This window comes from Notechis scutatus, chromosome 1, assembly GCF_049901735.1.
Source record: "Notechis scutatus isolate UNSWTSFEM ecotype Mainland chromosome 1, rNotScu1.2, whole genome shotgun sequence".
Classification (NCBI taxonomy): domain Eukaryota; kingdom Metazoa; phylum Chordata; class Lepidosauria; order Squamata; family Elapidae; genus Notechis; species Notechis scutatus.
Window position 1 is genome coordinate 124,343,853 of NC_142009.1, and position 26,700 is coordinate 124,370,552.

Here is a 26,700-nt window from a genome sequence, read left to right on the forward strand (position 1 = left end):
TTTATTTATTTATTTGATTTGTCAATTGTTTACAAGATAATAAGTACAAGTGTATACATAGTTGTGAATATATGAAATGGGTACATATAAGAAAAATAAAAGAATAAGAGAAACAATAGCACTCCCCTGCCTCTCTGTGGCCTTGCTGGCAAGTCCCTGCTCCGTAGCACTCTCCCATGGCCCTTGCTGGCTTGCCCATACTCCTTGTGCCTGCCTGTGGCATATCCCATAAACAGGGGTATTCTGGGAGTTGAAGTCCACAAGTCTTAAAGTTGCCAAGTTTGGAGAACTTTGCCATAAACCTATGAAAGCAACCTGAGCTGTGTTTCTCCCCACCACCAACATTCTCCCCAAATTACAGCTTCTACAGCAAAAGAGAAGGCACAAGAGTATTGGATTGTTCATAGCTGTTCTTTAAAACACAAGCAGTGTTCCTGCTGATAGACAGCTGAAAGCAGCTTGAGAATAAGCGGTGTCAGGGTTTTTCATTCCTGTTACCTATTTGAAAGAAGGATTATTTTTATTAATTACACATGATGGCCATTAGTGTAGAACAGTGACAGTACTTCCTTCAGCAAACACGGGGGCTTCACATTGCTTTTTTCTTCTCTCGGCTTTGTTCCGGGTCCCTGGAGAGAGCCCTGCTCCACAGAGACTAGGAGCCATGAAAAGGCTGCTTCCTGAGAGCCTAATTTCCCTGTCTGTAAGTTACCTTATTCATTAATGCTTGTTACATTAATATGTTATTAAAATAAGGTCAGCTTTTAGTGATCTGATTAGCAGCTAACAATTATGTTCCCTCTTGCAGTAAAAAAAGACGAAATAATTTATGTGTAAGGAAGAAGTATTTCAATAGGGCTATCAGAGTAGAGAGATCATTTCCTTCCTTCCTTCCTTCCTTCCTTCCTTCCTTCCTTCCTTCCTTCCTTCCTTCTTTCTTTCTTTCTTTCTTTCTTTCTTTCTCTTTCTTTCTTTCTTTCAATTCCTAGTATTTTTAGTATGTACTGAAAAGCTTCTGTTCTACCTACAAATACTCAATGTACTTGACATTGAAGTACAGAAGCTGGCCCAACCTTTCCAACCTTCCAGAACCTCTGGGAGGCCCATTTTTCGCCCTCCCCAGGATCCGGAAGCATTCTTCAAGCCTCCGGGAGGGCAAAAATGGCATCCACTGGAGGCTCTCTGTAGGCCAGGCTGTTTCCAGCCTTCCAGAGCCTCTGGGAAGCCCATTGTTTGCTCTCCCTGGGCTCCAGAAGCTTTCCTCGAGCTTCCGGGAGGGTGAAAATGCCTCCCAGGCTCCAGAGGCTCTCTGGAAGCTGGAAATGGGATCATTCCTGGCCTTCTGGAGCCTCTGGGAGGCCCATTTTTCACTCTCCAAGACTCCGTGGTGGCCCTGCACTTACCTGGGATCCAAAATGGGCTGTGTGGGGACTCCTGGGAGGGGCGGAATGGAGTGGGTGGGGCTAGCCAGGGGTGGAATTTAGTTTAGTTTAGTTTACTTTACTTTATTGTCATTGCACCTCGTACAATGAAATCAAACACCATCTTCAGTACACATGTTGACCATGACCATGAAAATAAACACAAACACACTTCCTTCACCCTCCACACATTGAACCAAAAAACCCCAACACCAGACCAACACTGTACTATACAGCAGAATTCAAAAGAGCTACTGCCCTGGGATAGAAGCTGTTTTTCAGCCTATTTGTCCTTGTTTTTATTATCCTGTACTGTCTGCCAGATGGTAATAGTTCAAAAAAAGGGTTCCCAGGATGAGATGCATTTTTGAAAATGTTTTGAACTTTCTTAAGATAGTGGGAGCTATAAAGCTCTTCCAAAGAGGGGAGAGGGCAACCAATGATCTTCTGGGCAATGACATTAACCCCCTGAAAGTGCTTTCCTATCTGCCATTGTGCAACTGGCAAACCATACAGAGGTGCGGTATGTTAAAATGCTCTCTATGTTGCAGCGGTAGAAGGTCACCAGCAGTTTTTCATTCAGTTGTTTTCTGAAAAGTCTCAGGGAGTATAATCTCTGCTGGGCCCTTTTGACCAGGGCTGCAATGTGGGCATCCCAGGTCAGGTCCTCTTTTAGGGTAACACCCAGAAACTTAAAACTGGCCACTTGCTCCACTCGGTTTTGAATTTTTCAAATTTGCCTGTTTGCTGAACTGGCCATAAAATTAATGACCAGTTCGCCCGAAGTGGGGAGAACCAGTAGCAGCCCACCCCTGCATCTTGAATGCAGGACAAGTGTTTCAACAGAACTCTAAGCCATGAAAGAAAAACAGAGGAACCAATGCTACCTCATCCTTACCCAGACACAAAGTGGCAAAACTAAAAGTAAAGATGTTACCCACACTTGCTTTCCTAGAGCTTTGCTCTCCTCTGCTCTGCTCTGCTGAGCTTTGGTCTCACCATCATTTATCTCGTTGTGAGAATGGATAATCTGGTTAGTTGCATTCTGAAGATGCAATTTATTAGTTTATAACAAGCTTATTTATTTATACATTAAAAAAGGAAATAGTTTCTCTCTTTAAAAAGAAGACATAGATAAGTGAGAACATGATTTAATTGGAAGAGATTTAAAACAAAATAACCATATTTATTTCATAAATCTGTTAAAAAAAAAATAATCTATTCTAAGCCAACATTCAAAAGCTGTGAATAAATTAAGAATGAACAAAAAAAATAAAATAGCAATAAAGATTCATACAGCCAGTTTAGTGTCGTGGTTAAGGTGCTTACCTAGAAGCCAGGATATGGTGAGTTCTAGTCCCACTTTAGGCATGAAAGCTGGCTAGGTGACTTTGCTCAAATCACTCTCTCTCAGCCCCAACCCACCTCACAGGGTTGTTGGGAGGAAAATAGGAGGAGAAAAGAGTATTATGTATGTTTGCCACCCTGACTTATTTATAAAATAATGAAGGCAGAATTTTTTAAAAATCTAATAAAATACATAAATATGGCCTAGTCTACAGATTTACGGTTGTCACATTATGAAAGCGATTAATGCTAAGTCCCATTGATTTTGGTATGTTTAAATATGATTGAATCTGGATGCAACCCATAGAATTCCTGATTTAAGTGCCATCGTTAAACTAATCCTTAATTTTGCAGGTGAAAACATTAATACATAAGACATTGGTTTAACCAAATCTTCCATTTCATAAAACAGAAAAGCTAAATAATGTAATAGAGGCAAAATCTGAGAGTTTTGTTTTTCTGGGTTTAAAATAGGCTCCCCACAGTCTTGCCAATTCAATTTTCTGTTTCACAGATACACTGGCTTTCTTAAGGGGAGAAATCACTGTGCAGACTGGAAAAAACCCTTTCTGTAGCATTGGATTGCATCACAGTCTCAATTGTAAAATAATCTTCATCTCACAACAAACAATGACAATTGTTTCTGATCGCAGTATACTGAACCCTAGAATTGGAGCAAGGGATATTTGACTTTCAAGAAGCCATTGGACTAAAATGCTCATATATTCTTGTTGTATTAGAATATAAACATTTGGAAAACCTATGCTTTATGTAAGACTTATCTCCTCCATTCCCCAAAAATTAAGCATTTCTTCTGGATAACAAACTTTATTACTGAAGTGAAGGATGACTGACATCCCTTATATATTTTCCGCATAGCATTACAGAAGAGAACAAGGCTTAAACATTTGTAGAAAAAAAAGGAATTGTTATTTCACTTTAGTAAAAGATACTACTTCATCACTAAAGTACATCTATTTCAATATAAAGTTCCCTGAAAGCAAGATAACACCAAGCAAATACCCAAGACTGCTGAGATATTTTAGATGCAATTGTACTACTGAATTGTACTGCCTTTATTAGTTTTGAGATTGGATTTACAAATTAAATTATAATTTTCTTCAGAAGCTGTTGTTTTGAGCAAACCTAGGCATTTTATGGTCCTTTGGCTACATTTCGCCTTTTAGCTGCCCCTGTCTGGCCCATGTGAGGTCAATCAGAAATTAGTAATCAAATGCAAATACACCATGCATGCAATACAACTTCATTGCTTTTATTTTGAAGGCACCTGGTATGTGGGTATGTGGGTCTATGCACCTTAACAGCCCTATCGCTTCAACCCTCCACAACCATGATTAGAATGTTATTAATAGACCTTAATATTAAAATAACTAAAATTGGGAAGTGTTACTGGTCTTGTGTGTATCATAAAAGTAAGCAGGAAAGAAAGTATACTGATAATATGTACGGGATCAGAATTCAGGATTATTGAAAAACATTGGTAAGAGCCAATGGTTAAAGAGTAGCAAATTGTTGTTTACAGATCATCTCAAAGCTCAAACTGAGCAAAAACAAGATGTTGTAGTTAACATTTTAACAGCAGGGATAATATGAATTTGGAGTTCAGAAGGCATAGATACTCGTGATCCTTCAAGCAGTTAGAACCAGAAGATACAACTATATTGAAAACATGAAAGCACTAGCTCTATACCCGTGCTTCACTACAAAACTATGTGATTGGGCTTAGTTTTGGGGGAGGAAAATAAGGGGGAAAATTGTACCTCTGCCTATCAGCATTCATCTGGCTAGCGTCCTGTCAGTGTGTGAGAGTTGAGGGCTGTTTGGAAACTGAAACAGTATTTGCTGTGTGAGCAAGGAGACAGCAAAGAGCCTGGACAGGGCTTAGCTCAACTGTTCTGTACTAAAGCTGGTTGCTGCTGTGAAACTAAAACTGAAACTGAAAATCCTCCCCTCTGTTTGGGATTTGCATTTGGAACAATTTTTTTTCAGGTGTGGAGAGGGAGTAGAACTCCTTAGCATCAGAGCATGTTAATAATAATATATGAAATACTAATGCTCTGATGGTCATTTCAAAAAATCCTTTCTTAGTGAGCACCTAGAAGCCAAGAGGAATATACTTGCCAAATTTTAAGTTTGTAAGCTTTATGGTTCTGGAGATATTGTGAAGATGCGTGAGTGGTATTTTGCTTATATATACAGTATATAGATTTATGACTTGTTTCTATGTGAAATCTTTATATAAATGAAGACTTCTCTTTGCATAGTTGTATAGAGTCAGTCAAAAGTAAAGGTAAACATAACAAACATGAAAAGTTGGAGGTGTGAGTAAACCAGTTTTGCATTGTTTGCCAGTCACAACAATGTATATCACAACCTTTGCAATATATAAGGTCAATTTGGAGGAAAGGAACAGACAAACTGTGGATATGGGAATAGCTACATTATTAATATATTTTGCATTTTCATTACTTTGTTAAAATCAGTCAAAAATATCATAAAATCCAAATTATTTAATATCCATTGGAAGTTTTTCAGGAAGCCTTTCTCACTGAATTAAAGGGTCATTACTCTTTAAACTTCCTTATCCAGATTTTTCTATTTTTTTATATAAAACAAACCCACAAAAGTGATATTTGAGTTAAAATGTTAATTACTTTTCAAGACCATGATTGAAACTATGCTAACTGGGTTTATTTATTATGATTTGCTGTTCTTAATTTTCTGCATGTCTTCTATATGATATTAAGCAATAAGTCATGATTCAGAAAGTCCTGCTGAAACCAGACATTATCATTTATGTGTAACATGAACCAGAGTCTTTTATGATAGTCATGTTAGCTTTGATAGCGATCACAGAAGAGACATACATTTTTATCACACCCACTTTCAAAGTTAATATTAAACAATGTGAACCCATTTTTCCTCATTTGCACATACTTTTAATTGATACTTATGTGACTTGCTCCATCAGGATATTTAAAATGTAATTCTGTGTGACTTGATGTCTTAATACTTATCAACAATTACTCCAGCTTGCACATTTAAAAAAAAAAAAGGTACATAAATGGAAATTACTAGGAAATCTCAGGTCTGAAAACTGAATTAAAGACAAACACACATAGAAAACCCCCAGAAGACAGGAACGGCAAATCATTTTTGTACAGTTGTCAAGAACATGGGAATGTGGTCAGAAATAGTTGAATTTGATTTGAAGGAGACTTTATTTTTAGTTATATATTTATCATTATATTTATTCTTTGCCAATCTCAGTATTAAAAAACCTCAGGTTGACTATTAGCAATAATTTTTAAAAGCACAAGATGTGATCATAATGATAGGATCATTATAATTAAAATCAAAATTATTAAAGTGTAACAGTTAACATCTTAGTAGATATTGTCTTTTGCACATATAGGCTTGGCAACACAGGAGTGTGTAAGTAAAGCTATTTATTTTATTTAATATCTGTTTTATTTTCCCCTTAGAAGAGAGTAGAGCAAATTACAAGAGAAGAGGTAAGCCATATATCATACAATGACAATAAAAGCTGCAATGCTTACAAAGTAATAACTGCAAGCATTAAAAATAAAGTTGAGTTCCTTTTAGAAAAGCAGAAAAGCAAAGTAGATAAGCAAACTTACAAGTAGACCAGTTAAGCAAACAGTCGTGTCTTTGTCTTTAGTTATTTTTTAAAATTTTAGATAAATGTTTTTTGAATGGGAGTTCCATAATTAATGCACTATTCCTGAGAAGACCTCATTCCTGGCCATTACATTTCAGCCATCCCCATTGAGGGATCCCAGGGCATCCCCAATTGAATTCAATTCACAAGCTGGATAGTATTGGGGAAGAAGTCTTTTAAGCATATGGGCCCAGTAGGTCAAAGGGCCCAGTTTGAGATATTAACATTAGTTTTTAATAGAAGTAGTGTGATATTTGATCATTAGTATGATGCTTTCAGGACCGGGTGTTTGGTGGATCCATTTAGCTGCACTGTACAATACTCAAACCTTTCTTTCTTTCTTTCTTTCTTTCTTTCTTTCTTTCTTTCTTTCTTTCTTTCTTTCTTTCTTTCTTTCTTTCTTTCTTTCTTTCTTTCTTTCCTTCTTTCCTTTCTCTTTCTTTCCTATCTGTCTGTCTGTCTGTCTGTCCATCTATCCATTCATCTATCTAATCTTCCTATCTTCCTGTCTTCCTATATGTGCATTTATTCCTATGTATGAGTTTGTGTACACACACACACACACACACCTTCCTATATAGTTATTAGGCCCCATATAGTGCCTCTATGCACCATTTTGATCTCTTTTTCACTTTAAAATTTTATTGCACTTTTTATTATTTAGCATTTTAAAACCTGAGCCTTGGGCTCTGTCAGAAACCTGCTGTCATAGAATGGTTGAATTATTGGTGCTCAATAGTCAGGCTGGGCAAAGTTCAGCATTAAAGCTGTCTCGCAATGCATGAGAAGTATCATGATATTGTGGGGGAAGATTTACTGAGTGTACAAACTCATGATTTTTGTTTTTAAATCGTAAGTAAAGGAGAAAAGAAGAGAGAGTTAGGGGATGTTCTCAAATATGTATCTCCAGAGTCAGTTTTTTTTTAAAAAAAATCAGGTGATCTATGTCAAAGCCAGCCACCTCATAACAGCAGTAACAGGATATATTTATGATGATTATTTTACACCTTGCATTCTATACTGTCAGTGAAATCTGAGTCCTCTGCAGTCAGTTCATAACAATATGGGATTTTTACAGATATTTTGTCAGTAGAAAAAGTCATTTGAAAAAAGTCAGTCAAATTTGAAGGATCTACTCAAATTCAGGCCAAGGAGGAAAGCTAGAATATGAATATGCAGCAGGGAATAAAGTTGAGAGGTTTTTAAAAAGTATTTGCTTTGATCATGTATTCTCGCTGCACTACACTCTTACAAATTTATGCCTCCTTGCACAGCTCGGTTCTTATGTTAATTATTACTTTCCAACACATATCGCATTGGTCCTTAAGCACAGCCTAGTTTGCTTTGGTCAAAATAAGAGTGGTTTTCTTTCAAAGGAAATTACTTGCCAAATGAAAGGAGTTGCTGAATCTAGGTAGTAAGTAGGGCTGTACTCCAACATGGTGAGACTTGGAGCAGAGTAATTTTAAGCTTCATTGAGGCAGAAGAAAACTCTAATTTCTGTTGTACACTGCTCAAAATTGTTCAGGAAATGTGGTCTCTTGATTAAAAAAAAAAGAATAAAGTAAAGGTTGACATTTATTCTCTTAAAGGTTTCTGGGGTGAGAGATAGGGGGGAATATTGTATTCAATGATTGATAATTGTTCTTCAAGTAAGAGTAAGCATTGAACTCAAGCTGCCATGTCCCAACCCAGATTCTTGGTGGTAGAATGGATGGAAAAAAATTTTTTTTATAGTTAATAATTGAGTCTCTACTTCTCATAGAAGTAGATAACTTAATTATAACAGTGAAAATAATGCTGATGTTGAAGATGACAAAAATGAACCACTTTGTTTTTGCTCAACTTTATATTGTACACTAGTTATGTCTGGATAGGGAGGCTCTCTGCTCAGTCGCTCTTGGTGTCCACCTGCCTAGAGACGACAATAGAGTGTAACGTGTTCCATCAATTCAATTATGGGCCCGGTCTTTCTTCACAAGGGATTTTTTTTTTTGGGGGGGGGGAGGTATCTTTCTTCAGTAATGGAGGTTGGAAGGGCATTGAATCTGCCTAAAGAAAGGGCCTTTCTGAATTTTGGAAATCTTTATTGGTTATTTTAATCAGCTTGTTTCTTGCTAATTTATTCAGAGCTTTTGAACGTTTGGTTGAGAATACCTTGTTAGAACTCATGATCCCTGGTTTCTAGCCTAGTGCCTTAACCACCAGATCATTATTGGCTTTCCATAGTGAGATCTTTAGATTGATCTTCAAACTGAGCTCTTGAAGGAAGGGTAGTTTATAAGGAAAGAAAGAAAGAAAGAAAGAAAGAAAGAAAGAAAGAAAGAAAGAAAGAAAGAAAGAAAGAAAGAAAGAAAGAAAGAAAGAAAGAAAGAATGGTGTATGGCAATTCCTTGCTATTTTGTGTGACTTAATTTTGCTGAATGTGTACAAAACCAGTATACAATTTCTTGAAAGAAAAAATATTTTAAATGGTGCCTGGCTCAATCTGACCAATGGATAGAAAATGATTTTAAATCCTAGTGTTTTACCTGAAAATCGAATAGCCATGCAAGCACAAATATTGTGCTATAAAGTAGATTTCACAAATGGAAAAGTATTTGTACTGGTGTTATAAGATAGAGGAATATAAAATATTATTGATTCAAAAAGAAGTAATTGTAACTGTCTTAAGATCATGTTTAAACTCCATTCAGGATATTGCTTTGTAAGATGCAAGCAACTGATGAAAAGCATTAAGCAAAACCACTTTGTGACAAACAGTAGTTCAAACACAATATAGCAGACAGTTAGTATCCATATATAGAAGCACATCCACTCTACCATAAGAATATTTATAGAAGAAAATTGAAATCCAATTGTCAACTGTAGACCTTTTTCCTAAACCACTAATGGAGTAGATTTTACAGATCAAGTAACTAGGAGGAAAGATAAAGCGTTTCCATCCACAATAGCTCTGGTCAAGATCACACTTTACCATAACCTTACTAAAAAATAGAAAACAGAACACAATTGTGTTACCTAGAGTGTTGTTTAATCCCTCCCATTCCATTCTGCAGGTGGGCCTAGATCCGTGATAGCGAACCTATGGCACGGGTGCCAGAAGTGGCATGCAGAGCCATTTCTGCTGGCACGCGAGCCGTCACTCAGAACAGATCCACTGCACATGCGCACACGCCTCCTGCCAGCCAGCTGATTGCCGGGTATCTGCTGTGCATACCAGCTGATTGTCGGGTATCTGCCATATATGCGCAGAAGTGGATGGCATGCACAGGAAGGTCATGCACACATACGCAGAGGCACACATGCATGTGGGGGACGCATGCACATGCACAGGGGGTAGGGGGTCATGCATGTATTGCATTATGGGTGCAGGCACGCATGTGCGCATGTATGCATGCACGCCACAACCAAAAGGTTAGGCATCACTGGCCTAGATCTTAAATGCTCCATTTAAGAATCATCTAATGCTAGTCCTTATGAATTCTAGAAAACCTTAAAAGATGACACCAGATTTAGAAGCATCTACAGACAGAGAGAAATGTGTTTGCTTCCACATCTTAAAGCACAGTCTACAAGTTAATCTCCATGTTTTTCTGAATTTGCTGCTGAGATTCAAATGGATCCCTCCCTTGGTCTTTACATTTAATATTTGAATTTAAATTATGTTTAATGTTTGTTTATATTTTAAAAAAATATTTGGCATGACTTTACACTGAATCAAGTTCCAGTTCAGTCAATAATCCAAGCAGCTCTTCAGAAGAGATTAAGGTGAATGCTTTGGCTGAAAGATTAAAAAACCCAGATATGGACATCAGACAAAACTGTGTACAAAAATATCTCTTCTGTATCCTACAACTCCCAGAATCAGTCTTCAGCATCTTCAAGGAGAGATGAGGGAGAAAAAATAGCTTGTTTGAAACCAAGGAGAGCTATTGTCAGTCAGGGTTGAAAATAGGATGAGAAGGACCTATAGTCTGATTTAGGATAAACTGCTTCCGATGTTCCTGAAGAGACTTAGTTGCCAGATGCAAATATTAAACCTACCTGACCTTTCATCTGCCCTGAACAAGCCACAACACTTCAATTTATATCTTGTTCAGCCAAAGCAGACCTTCTTAGGTTCTAGGAAGCCTTTGGCTTGTGATTAACTGACCTTTTCCCTGGATAAAATTGATAAAATATTCACCCAAAAACCCTATTCTCTATTGTTCCATTAATTACGCTTCCCATCTTGATAGATTAAAACAAAAAACAAAAACAAAATGAGGCCACCTGACATTTAGGGCTCTAAATGCAAATTTATACTGAAAAACCTGTCTTCAATGCATCTGATAGGCGAGAAAATAAGCACGTGGTTCCTTTTTCTTGGGTATTAGCAAGGTGAAATATCTGATTTTAAAACCACAGCCTTTGATGGGTGGTTCAAAAATGTGAAAAACAAAGCAACAGAAACAAATTTGCATTGAGCACTACCAACACGGTCTTGGGATTCTTAGATGTTCAGTTTAAATGCACAAGGACTCAAAGCAGCAGAAGACAAATATAATGTGCGTTATTAAGTTTTATTTAATAATGTAATGTGTTTCTAAACGGAATAATGAAATCAGCAACACATGTGATAATATTTCAACTGCAGAGACAAATATATTATCATAGAAATTATTCAGAAGCAGTCATCAAAGTGCCTGCTCAGTAGCAGACCCAGCAGTTGGTTAGAAGAATCATCCAGAGAAGCTTCTTGGATCCCACACAGGCATCCCAGTATAGTGTGTGATATGCAGTTAATATAAATTGCTTCTGTTTGTCTGGGTTTTCCAGTTGCATTGAGAATTTCAGTGTATTTTTAATGACCATATTATTCTAATTGCATGCATATAGGTTTTTATTCCGAGTATGTTCAAAATAAATACTGACTTAAATATCCCATTCCAAATTGGCAGGCGGGAGTGGGTGAGTCCCATGACCTGAGAAACAGCCATTAATAATTTGTTCATTCCTCTAATCATAAATATGTTATCTCCCTAGAAATTCCCTGCTTCAAGGGATTCAGTCCATGAAGAGCTGAGGAAGAACAGTTGTCCTAGATCTTTATATGAGGCCATCAGACTCAACTAGCAGTATGTCTTCAATCCCACTGTGATTGAGAGATTCACTTTGATTCTTTATGACTGGATGAGCTAGACAGTAAAGCAGAAGTGAACAAAAATATTGGGGATATTGCGAAATTCATTGTTTATGAATTCTGGAATAATTTGAATTTCTTCATATTCCCCAAATTGATGTATGGATTTTCTATTAAGTTTCCTTGTGCAATAGTTCATAAATATTCTAGCACAGTTAAACTAAAACCAAAATCCAAGATGTATAACGGTGTCTACTTCAAAAGGCGATGTTAGCTTTAAAAGTTCATACTTGGAGAAAAAGTCTCCAGAAATGAATATTTTAAGGAACTTCAAACTACATATTTACGGCATTTAGCATATTATAATATAAACTGTATTTTCCTTGATTCAGTGCAGAAATGGAACAGAATGAATTTAGCAATCAATACAATTGAAGCAGACTGATCCATCAGTCCCTTGAAAATGCTACTATAGTCTTTAATGTTAAATTGTTTTCCCTGTGGTGCTTTGATTTAAGCTTGCAAATTCCTTAAATCAGAAGCCAGAATCCTGATATATTGAAGATATTTTAAATTATAAGTCTGCAAACTAATTATTGTATTAGTGCAACAAATTTTGCATGAGATTCCTTAATTGGTACGTGCTTCCACTGCTGCTTTGTGAATATTCACAAGTTACTATATGAGTTATAATCTCTATTCCATGTTGCCTCATTTCAAAACTGGAGATAAACAACATCTAACTCATTATTACTAGCCTCTGCCTTTTGTTTTTATCTTTTCAGCCCCAGCATGCCAAATTTCATCCAACGTCAATTTAACAGTGAGATGGGAGCTCTATAAATTTAATAACAAATATTCAGGTCTCTCATTTATGCATTTTTCATAGGCAAACATGGTGCAGCTAATACAAAGAAAAGGCCAGCAACTGCAACAAGTTTTTATTGGAAGGAATCCATTCTGTCCTCAAGAACCAAATCATCAGAGCAGGCTGTGTGATTCAGCTTCAAAAACAATGAAACTAAAGTCGTTTGTTGTCACAATAGTACTTCTCCTTCAAATTTTCACGGTAGGTGGGCAAAAAATTTGTAACAGATCCTTGATGTCTGAATGGAAAACCCAACCAACAGTACATACAGTGAAATGGTCACTGAGCCAAGACATCTGCTCCAGCTTTTTCACAGAATGTTGGCATATTGATTCGTACCATGGAAGCGGTACTTCAGGCAACGTGCCTCTGAGATTACCACAGATTTGTCCTCTGCAGCTTCAGCTGGGGGATCTGCTTTTTGTTTCATCAGAGCCATCTTTTCAGTCTTATGGCATGAACCTGGCAAATGTTTCCTTGGAAGGATTTATTCAATGCCCTCAACCAAGCGATGTCCATCTGCACCAGCTTCTATTTGACCAAGGGTTAAGTGGGATGCATCAAATTGTTCCCAAGTGGCTTGGCGTTGGAACACATTACTTTGCAGAGGTCTCAATACAAGGACCTCTTTTATGTGGTTTTGGGCTTCGATTGAATGTGACAGTGAAGCCACATGCTTGTCAGAAGTATTCAAACTCAACGTTTTGCTCTGGTCATGGCAAATGTTTAAGTCATATCTGGGATGAAGCCTATCATTGCCATTGCAGTCATCCCTATTCTGGACAGTACTGCCAAGAAATTGATAAGTGTTCTAGTAAACCTTGCCACAACCATGGCATCTGCATTAGCAGAAAGAGCCAAAGAGAAGATGTTGAAGATTCTTATGAATGCATCTGCCTCCACTCATTTACAGGTAAGATTATGTGAATTTCTGAAACTTGTAGTGTGCTGCTTCTGGCCATGTGTTTTGAACTTACTTTTCTATTGTGCAGAAGCAAAATGTGTTGTTACTGTTCTGTTGTTGTTTTTTGTACAAATCTCATTGTTGTTCCTATTGCCTTCGTTGCTACCTATGGTTCCCAGCTTGCATACGCCCTTGCAATGTCTAGTGTATGTTGATTACACCATTTGACTTTGTGTAGATCTTAAACAAACTTGGTGTAGATCTTTGAGTAGATCTTTCCAAAGCACCCGAAGGCCAGAGAAGGAATAATGGGTGGAAACTGAACAAGGAAAGATTCAACCTGGAAATAAGGAGAAATTTTCTGACAGTGAGAGCAATCAACTGATGGAACAGAAATTGCCTTCAGAAGTTGTGGGAGCTTCATCACTGGAAACTTTCAAGAAGAGACTGGACTGCCATCTGTCAGAAATGGTGTAGGGTCTCCTGCTTGGGTGGAGGGATTGGACTAGATCAGTGGCCCCCAACCTTTTTTGTGCCACGGCCCGGTACCGGCATCACAAAATGATCCGCGGCCCGGTACCAGCATCAGCACGCATGACAAGGCAAGGTGAGCTGAGCGGCCGGCCAGCCAGCCGTCCCCCGCTTCTCCCCGCCACCTTTAACTCCTCCTTTGTACCTTTGTCAATGGGCTTCGGGACGGCTTCGGGACGGTCGCTCGGCTCGCCTTGCCTTGGGTGCTGAAAGAATCCTCGCGCCTTAGTTTCATTCGAAGCCGCCCCCCCTTCAATGAAACTAAGGCGCGAGGATTCCTTCAGGACCCAAACGCCGCTTTCCAACTGGAAAAGCTCACCCGTAAGCACTTTCTCATCGAAACAAGATGGCGGTGCCCAGCAAACCGGCGGCCCGGTAGAAAATGTTCCACGGACCGGTACCCATCCAGGGCCTGGTGGTTGGGGACCCCTGGACTAGATGACCTATAAGCAGTGGTGGGATTCAGCCAGTTCGCACCAGTTTGGGAGAACCAGTTGTTAACTTTCTGAGCAGTTTGGTGAACTGGTTGTTGGAAAAAATAATTAGGGCAGAGAACCGGTTGTTAAATTATTTGAATCCCACCGCTGCCTATAAGGTCCCTTCCCACTCTGTTAATCTGTTAAAAACAAACAAGCAAACAAACAAAAGACTGGATCAAAATCATGGCATATGAGAACAGGTATTCAGCCCCTTGACCTAAGACATACCTGTGGAGAATGGACATCTCCTGCCACAACCACCATCAACAATGTTCTTCCAACATGAATGAAAACACAGAAAGGCTGTTCTGATTTTGATCACGATACAGAAAGAGTTTATAGTCCTGCCCTCATTCTAGCACACAGCTCTGCCTTTTCTGATTCCAGCTGCTTGTTAAATGGAAATCAGTTAGATGAGAAAGATCTTTTTCAGCTCAGTCCCTACTAGGCTTAAGATCGGAAGCTACCTCTTAAAAAATGCAATACTAGATTGTCTTTAAGAATGAACTGACAATATGTAGTAGACAGCATGGATCCCCTCGACATCTACTTTAAATGCCCAGATCATAAAAATTGCCAGTTTTATCACAAAGGTCAAAAAAAGCATTGAACATATAAAGAATCAAGCACAGCGTGAGCTTTTGAACAGTAGCATTATAGGTAAAGCCCAAACAAACAACATGAAATAATCTGTTTTGATTAAAATGTTAGGATAAATTCTATATTTGTAGCTCACAGGTGTGAGTGAGAGAATAATGGCTCTCATAGTGTTAATTTAAAAAAAAAATGGAAAAAATGCTCAAGTGTGAATAACCGTACAAGCAACAATTCAAATGACAAGCATAATTATATGGTATTTTGTCCCATATGCTGAAAAAGCACAAGCAATTTGTGATTGGTAATTTCCAGTAAGCAGCATGTTTAAGCAGAATTCATCCTGAAACTGTTTTTCCAGGCAGCTGTTAAATCATGTTGAAAAGCAAATATTAGAATATGTCTTTTTATTCAAATATTGGAACATTGATTTTCCCCTGAAATTTGACCATATGCAGCTCATCTTATGTATACGAGTTTAACGAGACTGCCTTGGGGGGAATTGTGACTAGGATTATATCTTCATTTGCACTAAACATTTAGATATAAATATGTAAGAACTATCTCTTTGGTGCAACATATTTAAATCAGCATCCTGCCAACTACAGGTCTTTGGAGCTTCACAAACTACATATTCTATCAAGATCCATTCTTTCTTTTGCCCAGCATTTGGCAATTGGAAGTTCCTTTCACTTGTGTAGTTAGCAGTGAAATCCACCTTCCTTCCTTCCTTCCTTCCTTCCTCCCTCCCTCCCTCACTCCGTCCCTCCCCCCTTTTTTTGCTTTGCATGTTTCCATTCCTGGGACAATAACATGATTCCTCTTCCCACAATGCCCTTGGTGCTATCTGCATTTCCTACACATATGTTTTATGATCACACCTGCCCATTTTGGAACCATAGTGTTAGCATCATATACGATCCATTGCTTCATGCTAATAATATTAAAAGAATAATTTAAACACCATGGAAACAACAGCAATAATATTGCTTTGGATTAATACGCAAGCGAAACATTTATAGTACACTTTATGCATGCTAATTTTAATTCTTGTATTTTCATCTTCCTTCTTTGTTAAAGCTCCATTCTTTTGGAAAGTTTAGATTACACTTTTTTTTCTGTCTTGTTTTATAAAGAAGAAACTGTTCAGAAATATTTGGGCAGTGTCAGCGACATAGTTGTGGCAACGGTAGCTGTAGCAATGTTTATCCAAATACTTTTAGATGCCGGTGTGATAAAACTGCTACAGGTAAGAAATGAATCTATTGTACACAATGATGTGCCAACTAGGGAATGCATATATTATGCTCCTTTTGAAACACAATTATGTCTTTTCTCTGGGCTGACATTAGCCAGTGAGTTATGAGTCAAGAATGTATGCTTTACAAGTTCCATAGAGGCTTCTTTCTAGTTTACTCTTCCACATGGTCTTCCAGAATGTACATTAAATCAGTTGAAATCCATGTGACTTCAGTTATTCATCAGGCAATAAATTAATTTAATTCCATTGAGTTGTCATTCTAAGGTGACCAATTTTGCATTCACTCCATTTTTTTATTATCTACATATAATGTGTTTTGCTCTATATGTCATATAATAAACCCAGTGTTCTAAGTTCAGCACTTACATACTTTAGTGTCAACAAATAGAAGATAATATTCGTAGCTCAGGATTGAACTATGGCAGGGCTGTCAAACTCTCATCCCACGAGGCAGATACATCACGCATTGGTCATGTCCATGCCCGGTTTTAGCAAAGGGAGAAAAATCACGATACATCACGTGACGCCACCATGACAATACAAGTTTGACACCCCTGAACTATGGGGTCCTTGTTGGTCACCCACAAAAGTGATATTTGAGTTAAAATGTTAATTACTTTTCAAGACCATGACTGAAACGATGCTAGCTGGGTTTATTTATTATGATTTGCTGTTCTTAATTTTCTGCATGTCTTCTATATGATATTAAGCAATAAGTCATGATTCAGAAAGTCCTGCTGAAACCAGACAAATCTTCATTATCATTTATGTGTGACATGAACCAGAGTCTTTTATGATAGTCATGTTAGCTTTGATAGCGATCACAGAAGAGACATACATTTTTATCACGCCACACTTTCAAAGTTAATATTAAACAATGTGAACCCATTTTTCCTCATTTGCACATACTTTTAATTGATACTTATGTGACTTGCGCCATCAGGATATTTAAAATGTAATTCTGTGTGACTTGATGTCTTAATACTTATCAACAATTACTCCACCTTGCACATTTTTTAAAAAAAATAAATGGTACATAAATGGAAATTACTAGCAAATCTCAGGTCTGAAAACTGAATTAAAGACAAACACAAATAGAAAACCCCCAGAAAAAAGGAATGGCAAATCATTTTTGTACAGTTGTCAAGAACATGGGAATGTGGTCAGAAATAGTTGAATTTGATTTGAAGGAGACTTTATTTTTAGTTATATATTTATCATTATATTTATTCTTTGCCAATCTCAGTATTAAAAAACCTCAGGTTGACTATTAGCAATAATTTTTAAAAGCACAAGATGTGATCATAATGATAGGATCATTATAATTAAAATCAAAATTATTAAAGTGTAACAGTTAACATCTTAGTAGATATTGTCTTTTGCACATATAGGTTTGGCAACACAGGAGTGTGTAAGTAAAGCTATTTATTTTATTTAATATCTGTTTTATTTTCCCCTTAGAAGAGAGTAGAGCAAATTACAAGAGAAGAGGTAAGCCATATATCATACAATGACAATAAAAGCTGCAATGCTTAAAAAGTAATAACTGCAAGCATTAAAAATAAAGTTGAGTTGCTTTTAGAAAAGCAGAAAAGCAAAGTAGATAAGCAAACTTACAAGTAGACCAGTTAAGCAAACAGTCGTGTCTTTGTCTTTAGTTATTTTTTAAAATTTCAGCTAAATGTTTTTTGAATGGGAGTTCCATAATTAATGCACTATTCCTGAGAAGACCTCATTCCTGGCCATCACATTTCAGCCATCCCCATTGAGGGATCCCAGGGCATCCCCAATTGAATTCAATTCACAAGCTGGATAGTATTGGGGAAGAAGTCTTTTAAGCATATGGGCCCAGTAGGTCAAAGGGCCCAGTTTGAGATATTAACATTAGTTTTTAATAGAAGTAGTGTGATATTTGATCATTAGTATGATGCTTTCAGGACTGGGTGTTTGGTGGATCCATTTAGCTGCACTGTACAATACTCAAACCTTTCTTTCTTTCTTTCTTTCTTTCTTTCTTTCTTTCTTTCTTTCTTTCTTTCTTTCTTTCTTTCTTTCTTTCTTTCTTTCTTTCTTTCTTTCCTTCCTTCCTTCCTTCCTTCCTTCCTTCCTTCCTTCCTTCCTTCCTCTTTCTTTCCTATCTGTCTGTCTGTCTGTCCATCTATCCATTCATCTATCTAATCTTCCTATCTTCCTGTCTTCCTATATGTGCATTTATTCCTATGTATGAGTTTGTGCGCGCGCACACACACACACACACACACACACACACACACACACACACCTTCCTATATAGTTATTAGGCCCCATATAGTGCCTCTATGCACCATTTTGATCTCTTTTTCACTTTAAAATTTTATTGCACTTTTTGTTATTTAGCATTTTAAAACCTGAGCCTTGGGCTCTGTCAGAAACCTGCTGTCATATAATGGTTGAATTATTGGCGCTCAATAGTCAGGCTGGGCAAAGTTCAACATTAAAGCTGTCTAGCACTGCATGAGAAGTATCATGATAAGTTTGACACCCCTGAACTATGGGGTCCTTGTTGGTCTCTGAGCCTGGTGATATTATTGCAGACATTTCATTAGCATCATCAGTTCTAGAAAAGGATGGGGTTTACTCTCTTTTTTCCTGCACTAGTGATTTGCCCTGTCACAGTGTTGGTGGGAGTATATATAAAAAAGAGCAAAGGCCATTCCCTTCTAGAATTGATGAGGTTACCTAGTTGGGTAATGAAATGTCTGCAACAAAATTACCAAGCTCTGAGAGCACCAAAGACCTCACCTTGAGTGTTTTCCCAGGTTTATATCCAAAGAGAAAAGACATTTTTTTGAGAATGGGTTTGCTCATTGCATCCTGTTAAAGCAGAAGTGGGGAAATCTTTTCTCAGTATTCTTGTTGTAAAATGTATGAAATGAGAATCCATTGCGGTCCTCCATTATTGCAGGTAATGCTTAATATAATGACACGGCTTTCAGTTAAGAGGGTTGAAGGCACTGAAGTGGCCAAGCAATTGCTTTCTTTTCTACCTGGAAAAGACACCATTATGAGTCAGCCCCAAAGAAGAATAAGAGATGTGTTTTTGCTGATGAAGGGTATCTTGAGGAAGCTTAGCCTTTCAAGAATGTTGATATATGCATCGCGAAATATCCGTCATGAATAAAAATACATATTTGGAGAAGGTATTTAGATTGAAATGCATATTTTGAGGGAAAGATGGATCTAAACAACCATCTAAAGAGTATTTTTTATAAATCTTGAGGCAATGTTTTTTAAAAAAAATTATGCTAAAATGAAGCTGGCCTAAATGCAAATCGGATTTTTTTGGGGTGGTGGAGGGGAGGAAACTTTGCCATCATATAAAGCATTTATGCAATGTCTTTTGTGTTCATTTCTGATGAAAGTGAGCAAAGCCATTCAGTTGAGTTGAAATTTGCTTCTTTCTCTCTAAGGACAATTGATCCACTCTTTTTTTTTACTACAAACTTCTGTAGCAACCTTTCTAAAACCTTGAAATAATTTTCACTTCTTGGGAAACCCTTGCATAAAAATTATGAAAAATATATCAAAAAACATACAATTCATGTTTCACAACTTTAGCAACTGCTAAAAAAAATTGCAGACTGACAATTGAGTTGTGTGGCATGTAAAATATCCCACTATTGCAAAAGCTAACATTGCATAGAACGGAAAGTTGCAAAAACAATGTTTGCTTTTGCTAAGCATGATCTCTGCAGAGCCACTAATGATCTCTCACAGAACCACAGTTGAGAAAGGCTTTTCATAAGCAATTTACAGACTTTGGATCTAGTACTTTTTCAACTAATTAAAGTTTATCTCTAGTAGTTTAAAGGTTTGTGAATTTGCTTCTGATTCCATTTGGGACAGTTTGTATTTATTGTGAGGAAAATCCTCTTCTGGAAATAAGAAATATCAGGTAAAACTAAAAAAAGAAAAGGAGGAGGAGGAGGAGGAGGAGGAAAAGGGAAAAAGGAATAGCACTCGCTGGTTGAACAATTTGATTGTAAGTAGGAAGGAGGATTCACTGATAATTCATACATATGGGAGAACCTAGTTTGTTGAACTACATTACATTAAGATTGCATTAGTTTCATCTGTGATAGTCCCTTTTGTAATATGTAGGAATGACTTTGAGAGATGGAGGGGAGGGGGGAGAGCCAGAGTTATGGTGAGGAATCTTAGTATATACCCGTAGCAGGAATGTGGGCTTAGCAAATGTTTCAGAAGGGACCCTCCCTACTTTCCTAGTCTGTAAAGGCCACAGGAGAGAAATGTACTTTGAGAATCAAAAGACTTAAAAGATTCTCTAGGAAAGATCATTGAGATTACCCACTTTCACTCCAGACACTGCTCTTCATGAGAATGCAGGAAACACATTTTTGTAGTGAGCTCATGAATTGAGTAACTGGGAGTCAAGAGTTTTTAATGAAGTCCACAGTTGTATTGCAACCCTTATGGACACAAAGTTTTAATGAGCCTCATTTCTTAAACACTTGTGGATGTAATTAATTTACAGAATATCTAAGAAAATAAAACTTACCCTGTATTACAGAGGAATAAAGACAAATTAAGAATAGACCTATATAAAAATAAGGCAAGTTTCTAAAGCTATTAAAAATATTAAGCCATTAAGCCAATATTAAGAATGGTGCCTAGATCAGATTCTTATTATACATGTTTTGAGGATGAACTGCTACAAACTTTATAAAATACAATGTACTCTAACTTTACAGGAAGATGCCAGAGAGTTTGAAAGAGGTCAATATAGCATTAATACCTAAAGTGGAACATCATTTAATTTTAACTAGAAACTATAGGCCAATACTATTTTGAGATTATAGTATGCCCAAAGATGGGAAAATTCAGCATTACTCACAACAGAGGAATGGTAGGTGAATATGGTGGAAATGCTGGCTAAAGTGACATGTATTGCTGACTGGAAATCCATTATGGAGTTTTTCATAAAACAGAAATAAAATGAACTGATTATTTTGACGATTAAATAGGACAGATTATAGAAGAATGACAGTCATGTTGTAACCAAAAAGAGGTAAATGTATAATTGTACTTATAACTGCTTCAAAGAAGATCAGAAGCCACTTCTTTGTATCTTTATTTCTTTCTATTCTATATTTCTTTTCCCCGCTTTCTTGTACTTTTAGCTTTCTTTTTCATTTCTTTCTTTTTTCTTTTCTTTTGGTTACTTTAGATTATTTCCCCATTGATCCATTGATTGTGGAATGTGTATAGAAAAATAAGAATCCCAGAATACCTCATTGTCCTCTGGACACCTTGTAACTTTTTTTTCCCCATAGGCTGCTTTAACCAGGGAATGAATGTGGATATAATTGTAGGCATTTTGCAATTTGGGGAAAAAAAACTATATTATTTTATAAAAGGATGGGGAAGAGTTTAATTTACTTAATACATAGAGACATTAATCTATGTTGTACTTTGAATAATCATAAAACACAAATGCTTCTTGGGTAGATGGAGGTTGATCTTTGCTTTACAACTTGTTATTATGTTCATCCTCTCCCTTTCTGTCTTCTTCCACATTAAAAATGTGAAAATGGTTATTTTGGTTATTTTGTTTGAAGCCAATAATGTGGCTTGAAGTCTGTGCTGCGTATTTATAAATCGGTTTCCCGAAAAACAAGTGCAATAGATATGATGAGGTGATCCGGTATAGAATTTATCTTTAGCAACCAGTTCATCTGTTTTCCTTGAAGCTGTGCTAATAGAAGAGTCTGATCAACACATTTTGTCCTGGACATTGGCAATGGAGGGAAAATACCATTGCAAATGGTTGACACCCCACTGATTTTTTTAAATCTTATGTATAATAAATGAGCAGTAGCAACCATTAATCACATTTGCATTTAAATATTGCCCTAATATGCATTTAAATGAGCCTTATATTTAGGAATCCAGCCATCTTACACTGCCAACTTCCTAGTCCATTCTTGAGATTTTTCACCCTGACATTCCTTTCTGTGGAAGGCAGTTTAAGTCTCTGTGGGGAAAGAGAAAAAGAGCTAGAATTATCTGCCCAGAATTGTTTGAAAATCTGACATTACAGTCAGGCTCTGCACCTGAAAAGAACTAGTTTGTGGAGAAAGAGGACAAACATTGTGCCCAGCCCTCTTTAAATCTGAAGCCAAGCCAAATTTCCAGGGACATTTAGAACATCTCCATATAAAAATGTCCTCAGCCAACTTCTTAGATTAACTTCAATGTAACTCTAATTCATCTCAATCAAGTGAAGAGAGATGGTTTAAAGCGATTCACTGCATGATGATCAATCAAGCCAGGATTCTTTAGGCATATTTGTTCACCCAGAATGGAATTTTGAGATTTATAATCTTGCACTCATTTGTTGTTTACAATATCAAGTCATATGTCAAAGGCGCTATGAGTATCCCTCCCTCCCCAGTTATACAGTGAGTTGCCATATTACATACAGTATTTGTATGTGTGTATCTTCAAGTCAGTTTTTGAAAGCCCGGCTAGTCCCTGAAGTTCTATAGACAAGGTTTTTCAAAAGCAGTTTTCCATTGCTTGTTTTCTGGGGCAGAGAGAGAGGAACTGGTCCAAGGTCACCCAGCTGGCCTAGGATGGAACTAGAACTCACAGTCTCCCAGTTTGTGGTGCCTTAAACACTAAACTGGCTATTTTTCCTGGTCTGGATTAAATAAACATGGAAGTGTTTGCTGAACACACCACTGTTTCTTTTCAAGTAAAGTTTTCTTTATGTCTTTGTAATGTATTTGAAACTTGAAATGCAGCTGAGGAGGTTGTGATTAATAGCCATGTCTTTCTAAGAATGGTAGTTTTCCCTTGCTATTTTTAGTATCTCAAGTGAGATTTCTTTCATGTTAAATTCTATTTCTGGTTCCCACACCTGTTATTTCATTATAATTCAGTACGTTATTATTTAAAGAAAACCTAGGAGAGAGAAATGTTTTGGTACTATTTTGTTAAACAATTGGGTATTAGTAACTTCTGAAGATTAATTACAAATTGATCTTATCCTGGTAAAAAAAATATGTTCAATTTAGCAATGTGGTAAGAGAGGCATATTGTATGTGTGTGTGTTTGAGTGTGTGTATGTGTGTGTGTGTATTTTTTTTCTTTGAGAACCATAGATCACTATAAAAAATAAAATAGTAATTTATTTATTGTACATTTGAGTCAGCATTGATTCTTGGCAAGTTCCTAATCAAATCCCTGAAGTTTTCTTGACAGCATTCTTCAGAAGTTGCTTGCCATTGCCTGCTTCCTAGAGCTAAGTCAGAGTGAATGGCCTAAGGTCAACAACTGGCTTTGTATCTAAGATGGAACTAGAACTCACCATCTTCAAATTATTACCCACGTGCCTTAATCACTAAACCAAATTGGCTGTCCACATCAGTATTACTAATTATTTTAACTAGGGAGTATTGTATTGGCATAGACAAGTAACAATGCATTTTAGAGAAGAATTCAGACCTAAGGTAGGCAAAATTTGACCTTCCAATTACTTTTAGACTGCAACTACCATCATATTTCAGGCTAGCTAGGGATCCCTAGTTGATAGGGAGCTTGCATGCTGGCTATACTATACATATCTGTCCTCTTCCAATTTTGTTTTATTTCTTTTCTTTTATTTGTTTTCATCCACGTTTATTGTTTAATTGATTTCATTAAATGTTTCATTGTGTAGTTTTATTGTACACTGTCCAGTCTGTTTGTATGAGATGGGTAGACATATACATTTGATTAAATAAGTAAAAATAAATAAATAAGCAAGTAAGTAAATAGGTACATAAGTAAGTACATAAGCTTTACAAGAACTGAAATTCCATATCTGAAATGCCACATTTTGTTCAGTTGTACCATAAAACAATATTTAAAACTTCTTTGATCATCCTTCCAATGCTGGTACATGGATTTGAGTTGCTTGTAGGGCTAAGATCCTGCAAAAGATTTCTCAAAATAATGTTCAACTGTAGTGGAACGCAATATTTTCTGCTGAAAACTGTTTCTCTCTCCCCCACTCCCCATCTCCCTCTTTCCCTCTCCCTCCCTCCTTCCAAGTGCTCCAAGAAAACATTTTGTTGCAGTTACTCCATGATATCTAAAATCATGGAGTAACTGCATTTGATTTTTTTTTTTTCAGTTTGTGGAAACTGAAAAAATGGTGCCATTGAAAAATGTTACTTTTGCTGTCAGATTTCAGTAATAGATTTTGGAGGCCATACAATGGACATTGTACAGGCTATGTGTCAGTGGATTAATCGTTTCCCATATAGCACTTCAAAATTGTTCTCAAAAATATATTTGTAGAATGGAACATAAGGTCTAATCTGGTAAGTAGAGGGGTAGGAGCAACAAGGGAGTGTGTTCCAGTTTAAGGGATCTTAAAAAGTAGGAATTGTGATGTTGTTTTAAGGCATATACACATACAGATAATTGAAAATGTACATCTCAGGGACTTTCTGAATACAAAGGATGTGCTCTGCCATTGAATTGTGTGTTGACTTCTCTCAATAGATGCCGATCAAGTGTCAGCTAAGAAAGTTCTCGTTTTGCTAATAAAACATTTTCGTGTGTCCCACATTTGGATTATGAATCTCATAAATGTCTCTGATCTTTTTGCCATCTCATTTATTAATGGAGAAACTATAGAAAGGTTTGGGGGTCCATAGCTTCTGATCTTCCAGATATGGTTGAGCTACAAGTCTCAATATCATTGGCAGTTCTGGATGAAACTGTTGGGGCTGTAGTTCAGTAAAGCATTTGAAAAACCATATATGTCCTCTACCCCTGCTCAACATGCCATTGCTGTGTCTCTAATAAAATAATAATGTGCAGGCCTAGGTCTTTTATGAATCCTAGCATGCTTAGAACATTTCTATCATTTTACATTTGAAGTACCAGTAATTCTGCAGATATTCAGATTCCAAAGTATCTGCCAGTGTGAGAGATAGAATATTGTAATCATCACTTTTGCACTTGTGTTACTGCAATTCACAGATAGCAAATCTCCCCCTCCCAAAAGAAATGTAATCCATAGTGGGCCAATGGTCTTCATTTCCAAGACATTTTCTTACTTTTTTGCTGACTCATGAGAGGAAGTTGTTGAGACCCACAAATGAAGACTTCAGTTAGCTATTTTATTGCTCAAATCTATAACATGAATCTTCTCAAACTGGTGATTTGTACTTGAGTCAGACTAGATAAGGTTCAATGGCTCTTATGCCCATATAGGGATTCCAGACTAATTCACTCCTTGACTCCTCTCCTGGCTCGGCCAGTGTCTCTCCCATAACAATCTATTCAGATGTACTTTTTATGTGTACTTGTTTTCATTAACTTTGTAGGTGTTGTCAGTTTAAATGACTTATGTGCATTCAGAAGATTTTAGTGAAAAAGAAAAAGCCTCCATAAAGACAGGATTTTGGTTTTTACATGCAAATGGCATCGTACTTTATAACATTCACCTTATGTATTATGTATGTAACAATAATTTCCTTGGGGTACGTTTGATAGTGAATTTTGTTAAGATATGTACAGAATAACCCTTGAGTAACAAGGATATGCACATGGAAATGTTTATGAGAGTAGTTATGAATAATTATTCAGCCACACACAGATACACTAAATTGAGTTAAAGTTTACTTTAAGAAATAGCACAGTCCAATAAACGGTCCAGGTCATATACGTTTTACAGTCCAAAGAATATCCAATTACAAAGTCTTCTTAACAATTGCCTTTGACATTTACAGTAAATAAAAATATCAAAGTATAAGCACAGCATAAATACAACAGAGAACCTTAGATAGCAACAGAATGTCAGAGAAACAGAATGTCAGAGAGACAGAATGTCAGAGAGAGCAAGCTATGATCTCTAGCTCCCTCTTATGGCAATTCGCAATATAATCAACCAATCGGAATATAGTATAAATCAATACAGTGATTTTGTCTTAAAGCTACAGACATACATTGTTGGTTTTTATATTGCCAAACCAACTAATTGGTGGACAGATTCCTAACATATTTATTCGTTCGTTTGCTTGTTTGATTTGATGCCACCTGAGTCCAAACAATGCACACAACAAACTGAGCAATATAAAAAAGAAGAATAGGAAACAGTGCAACAATCAGTAATGCATATAATTTTCAGTTTCAGAGCAGCAAGCACTTCAGTACCTGGGAAGCAGAAACAGCAGGAAACAGTTGTTTGCCCATGTAACCATTGTGGGAACAGAACATTGCACTAGATCAGTGGTTCCCAAAGTGGGTGGTACTGCCCCCTGGGGGGAGGTGGGATACCTTAGGGGGGTGCTAAGAGGCAAGGGGGCTGGCAGGGGTGCGCTAAGAGGTGGCAGGGGGGTGTTCGAGGCACCGCCCCTGCAGGTTCACTCATTGACTGTAGCACTGCTTCAGAGCTGGCGCCTCCAATGC

At 37.0% G+C, this 26,700-nt stretch overlaps 1 protein-coding gene across 1 annotated transcript in view; it reads left to right on the forward strand.

The window, feature by feature from the left end:
* The window catches only part of LOC113430092 (protein eyes shut homolog), a 241,382-nt gene that overhangs the window by 85,841 nt on the left and 128,841 nt on the right, over window positions 1–26,700 (forward strand). The window contains exon 2 of the mRNA XM_087945298.1: window positions 12,486–13,377. Within this exon, the coding sequence (XP_087801424.1) occupies window positions 12,486–13,377 (892 nt within the window). The remainder of the gene's footprint in view (window positions 1–12,485; window positions 13,378–26,700) is intronic.